This window comes from Branchiostoma floridae, chromosome 1 (genome assembly GCF_000003815.2).
Source record: "Branchiostoma floridae strain S238N-H82 chromosome 1, Bfl_VNyyK, whole genome shotgun sequence".
Classification (NCBI taxonomy): Eukaryota; Metazoa; Chordata; class Leptocardii; order Amphioxiformes; family Branchiostomatidae; genus Branchiostoma; species Branchiostoma floridae.
The window spans coordinates 13,920,850-13,926,145 of NC_049979.1; the positions used below are offsets into that span (position 1 = coordinate 13,920,850).

Consider the following 5,296-nt stretch of genomic DNA (forward strand, 5'->3'; position numbering starts at 1 on the left):
TGCCAAAATGAATCTAAAGTCAAAGATAGGCATGTGAAAGGACAGAAAGAAAAAAAAATCTATTATTGGTTGGGGGAGGTACCAGTACAGAAATTTCCAGGTCCGGACATGAACCTGGACCTGATTGTCTGTGGAAACTTGAGAACTGGCAATACTCAAAACAATGGTAATTGGTCAATTTTGCTACAAAGGAATCTGTTTGGTGGATTATTGGACTCCCACTGCATTTTAAAATCCCATCTCCATGTAATAAAGGCTAACTGTCTCTGTACCTTTGACTGTAGAAACTTGGTGCAATTGACTACACTCTACTTGACTTCGCTCTTGTTGTCTTCTTGGCCCCCCGGTTAGACCCCAAATGGCTGCCGACATAGTGTGTCCATTTTGTAATTGGCGAAACCTGTTCCTCTGTTTTTTTTCAGGTCTGTTTTTTTTCGGATTGGTCCAAGAAGAAAAATATTTTGCACCCATATGATGTACTGGTCCCTACACCTAACTGTTGGTATACCATACTATGCGTGTTTAGTCCTATGTTCAACCTTCCTGGCCACTTTGATTTCATACTGAAGGCAACTTTTTTTTTGGCCAAACTTTTTTTTTATTCGCTCGCTCGCATCAGTTTTGGAGTTCCCGGAGGATGTCATCCATATAATCAAATCAACATGGCCTTAGATATTGCGTAATACAAAAAAATGTATGACTTAGAAGACGAAAAAATACACAAAAAGTAAGAAAACTCGTTTTTGTCTCTGAAATTCATTGAGTTTCGAATTCTACGAACCACGCAAGCGTGACGCAAGAGCAGTGAGATACCACCTTTAACTGGTAAACCGCCTCATGGCGATACGCACTGATTACTAGATACATATCCGGCCAGATGTATTTGATCTACTCACAATGAAATGAACCACTACTCTTTTCGATAAGTGTGCTGGGTTCTTCAACGTGCTCAAGGTGTGTCACTCCTCAAACATGGTCCTATCGGAGGGACTTCCCAGCGAGATACTCATTTACACCTTAGTTAAATGAGGAAATCGCTGTTAAAGACCTTCCCCAATGACACGACATTGAGACCTATCTGGGATTCCAGCTCGGTACCTGCAGAGTCAACAGACCATGCCACCGTATCACTGTGCTTTCTCCGGGCGGTGAGCCTCTCCCACCGGCCGCCAGCCTGGACCGATGTTTACTTGTGGCTGATTGGATGATCCGTCAGTCGCGTGAAGCTGTTTGCTCAAAACCCCACTGTTTGTTGTCGGAAGACAAAAATTCATCAGCGGTACACAGGCGCTACTTTTGCAAACATACGGCCCGTCTCCTCGTAAATGGTTTGGAACTCAGGAACTCAGTAATATTCACATGTGGAATTTTTGCTATTTACACGAAAAATCACTGGCTGTGTGTGGGGGCGTGGCCTTGTGTGTGAGTGCGATAAGGGAGCGCTGTTGCCAACATAGTTGATTTCGATACAGTATATTGTTAGTGGAAAACAGGACCACCCGTATCAACGTTAACAAATACACATGTATTTCAGACAACTGGAGGGAATTTCCATCGGAATGGTAGACATGGTTTTCAATTGTCAATACCAAATAAACGTGTCTTCAACAAGACACAATGATGTAATTCTAGTATACACATCTAGCGCAACATCTCAAAAAACGTAACGCCCGAACATACCATAGTTGAACACGGGATGATGACAATCTATATGTGAAGCCACTACATTCAGCTTGAAATGATTTGATGTGTCATACGCCAGCAGTATTTTAAGGCAACAAGAGTTACAGAACTCAGCTTGAATCTGAACCCCAACAGCGCATTTATGAATAGTGCACAGTGTCATGAATTCCACATACGTAATGTTACACCTGTACTGGTTCACGACGTTAACTAGTTAATATATCATGTTCCATCCGGATCTAAAACAGGGTATATAAACAATAGAAGTTATCTTAGTACTGTCCATAAACCATAAGTTAATCCTATATATATATTTGTTGTCGTACAATCACATGTAACATGTCCTCGAAAAACTATGTAAATCAACTTATACACTTTTACTCACGAAACTTAATGATCGTGATGTCACACTGTTTTACACGTCAGCATTCGGGAAAATTCTTTCATAGCATGCTATGCTATTATCCAATAAGACTGCTCAAAGATTTGTATGTACACAGCCATGTACTGTGAAGGAAAGTTAATGCCTTAAGTCACACCAGGCCATCAATACCAGGCTGATAGTTCTCGAACTAGAGATTCAGTAACCATTAGATTATCTTAACCTGACCTAAACTGTATGCAGATATCATAGAGCTATCAATATTCATAGCACCAGCTAGGTCATCCCAATGCTTCTTTCTGCAATCTTAAGCTATTATCTAACAATGTCTTTTACAATTCGAAAACAGAAAGCTTCTTTCATTAAACCATTTAAAGAACAGGTTTAGGCTATAGAACACTCATAATCCACAGTAATCGATCCTGACGGTTGCAAAATGAGAGATGAACATCTGGGATAAAGAATGGTACAGATATCTCACTCTCGTTGCACGGTCTAGCTCATAGCCAAGTCCCTTCATCCGGCAATGTTGTCAGATCATCAGAAGCGACGGCCTACAACTGCCGACATCGAGAGTCGTCCAAGGACCGCTGGGTCTTCCCATCTCGGTGAGTCTGCACCGTCACTCTCAGCTTGCAGTCATATGCCTGAAAGTTGCATACAAGGACATAAAATGTTAAGCATTTCTAGCTTGTTGCGTCGTTGTCAGACAGCAATTATGCCCCTGTCACATTGTTGACGATCTTCGGCTGTACTTCTTGATCACTGGAAGGTCTGTCGATTTTAACATCTACAAAGAGTCACGCGTGTTTTTACCCTAAAAATGTACCCTGTCACATAGACGAAGGCTCGCGCGATTGTCTAGGAATACACGATAATAAACCCATGACATGGCACCACCTCTTGCACGCAGGCGAGGTGAAACAAAACGTTCCTAGCAACAAGGCAACAGTTCAATCAATGTTGATCGGTTATGCGAATTCTTAACCAATTAATGGAGTGCACATGGCATGCAGAACAGAAATGATCGTAGAAGAAGTGTGATAAACCAGCCCTCATGCTACCCCAGGAGCCACATAGTCAAAGTTACACGCTAGATCAAAGAGTCATTTTGTCATGGCATATAACAGGACACACGTGTATACAATGACAATTTTTATCTCGATGCCTTTGTACAAGAGCAGAAGGCCGATAGACGTCGAAAACAGCTTGGTGACGATTCAGTCACATGTTTCCACAAACTTAACTACCTTTGACACTCTTGAAAGAGGTCGAAGGAAATTAGGCATGGGCTTCGAGATAAAAGTTTACGGAAAGTTAAGTCAGACCATATGTCATTGTATGCCATGACGTATACTACGAAGCAAACAGAAACATCTGTAAATCCCCCTTTCTCTGCAGCTGTGGCAGATACTGTATATAGACTCATTTGACATCGCAGGTCACCGAGGTCATGGTCCTGCACGGTCAGCGACTCCATGTCACTGGCTGTGATTTGTGGTAACGACAAACCTATAAATCTTTACTTTTCAAACATTAGGAAAGACATGCGTAATGCAATTCAAATTCAGTTTCTCTATCAGCAGGAGAAATGGATACTACCGTTCTGTGCTAAATCCAACAAACTGAATAACAAGCCATCTACCATACGGATGTGTGACAACGTCATAGGAAACGACGCATATGGTTACCTTTCCATCTACAGGTGGACATTTATCTGTCATTTCAGATGCAAACGCTTTGTGGTCTCTGGGACAAGCTGTGGGAGATATCGTCAGGTGGAGGTCATACGTCGTCGTGCCCGGAACTGGTGTCTGTTAATAAGGCGGAGAAAAAAATCAGCAACACATTAATGCGAAAATTTGACGCATAATGGCTGACTGCAACACTGTGTTGTGTTACTGATGTATTTCAACTGAAGACGCATTCAACAATGTCGTGTTTGAGTTTTCGACTATCGTCATAGACAGTTAAATTGTGACGGTGTTACTGAAAGAGGAATCCGTTGTCGCCAATATCACGATAGTCTGTCATACGAAGCTGCTATACCTTATCCGGCTTTGTAATTTTACATTAACACTTTCATCACCTGAGTCTTGGAGTCCGTCAATTCACCCATGACGTAGATCTCATCGAAGCTGGTCATCTGGTTCATCCTGTCGACGGCGAAAGCAGCTGCGCCGTATTCATCCATGGGGTAGTCTTTGCTCGGTAGAGAGGGTTGGTCCCCGTAGCTGTAACTGTAGCTATAGCTGTAGCTTGACGACGATGCTTGCTTTCCTCCGTTGCCATAGGAATAGCTGTATGAGGAGTAGCTCTGTTTAGGTTGCTGAGTTCTTAGAGAACTCAAAAGGTATCCAGCGTTGAAGTTCTGTGGATGAACTATTTCCGGAGGTTGTGCTACTTGCTCAATGTAGCCAAAACTTGATTGACTTGGTCTGCCATTTTTCTGACTCGGACCGAAGACGGTCTGTTGAGAAGTCATTCTTCCGGACCCACTTGTCTTTACTTGGGACTGTCTGGTCTGCTCTGTGTACCTGGAGCCGGATGGATAGACTACTGTACTCCCACCACTTGATGCTGGAAGAATCGGACCCATGAAGCCAGATGTATAGCCTCTAAACCCTCCATTTTGCCGGGCACCACCTGCCTTTTGATTACCTTGATTCATTGAACTGGAGCCTTGACGGAAACGTGAGTTCTTCCCCCCGCCTTGCATAGAACCAGACACTTGCCCACCGGCCTTCTGGTTTCCTTGCTGGAGTGAGCCGAATCCGCGACCAGCCCCACCGGCCTTCTGATTACCCTGTTGCAAAGAGCCGAATCCACCACCTGCTCCACCAGCTTTTTGATTTCTTTGCTGCAGGGAACCAAAATTTCGACCAGCTCCTCCTGCTTTCTGGTTTCCTTGCTGTAACGAACCAAAATCTTGTCCAGCCCCTCCTGATTTCTGATTACCCTGCTGCAGTGAGCCGAATCCGCGACCAGCCCCACCGGCCTTCTGATTTCCTTGTTGTAGAGAGCCAAAGCCTCGATCAGCCCCTCCGGCTTTCTGGTTTCCTTGCTGTAGAGAACCAAAATCTTGCCCAGCCCCTCCAGCTTTCTGGTTTCCTTGTTGCAGAGAACCAAAATCTTGCCCAGCCCCTCCAGCTTTCTGGTTTCCTTGCTGCAGAGAACCAAAACCTTGTCGAGCCCCTCCAGCTTTCTGGTTTCCTTGTTGCAGAGAACCAA

The 5,296-nt window shown here is 43.9% G+C and overlaps 1 protein-coding gene across 3 annotated transcripts in view; it reads right to left on the reverse strand.

Annotated features, from left to right (window-relative positions):
• Positions 1 to 1,504: 1,504 nt before the first annotated feature.
• LOC118415421 (spidroin-1-like) overlaps positions 1,505 to 5,296 on the reverse strand; it is a 9,712-nt gene continuing 5,920 nt past the window's right edge. For 2 of the 3 annotated variants that reach the window (XM_035820041.1, XM_035820035.1), the window contains exons 4-6: positions 4,155 to 5,293; positions 3,757 to 3,879; positions 1,505 to 2,712 (exon numbers count right to left, since the gene is read on the reverse strand). In XM_035820041.1, coding sequence (XP_035675934.1) covers positions 2,620 to 2,712; positions 3,757 to 3,879; positions 4,155 to 5,293 — 1,355 coding nt within the window. In that variant the 3' untranslated portion in view covers positions 1,505 to 2,619. The remainder of the gene's footprint in view (positions 2,713 to 3,756; positions 3,880 to 4,154; positions 5,294 to 5,296) is intronic. The other variant, XM_035820051.1, reaches the window with a different exon arrangement.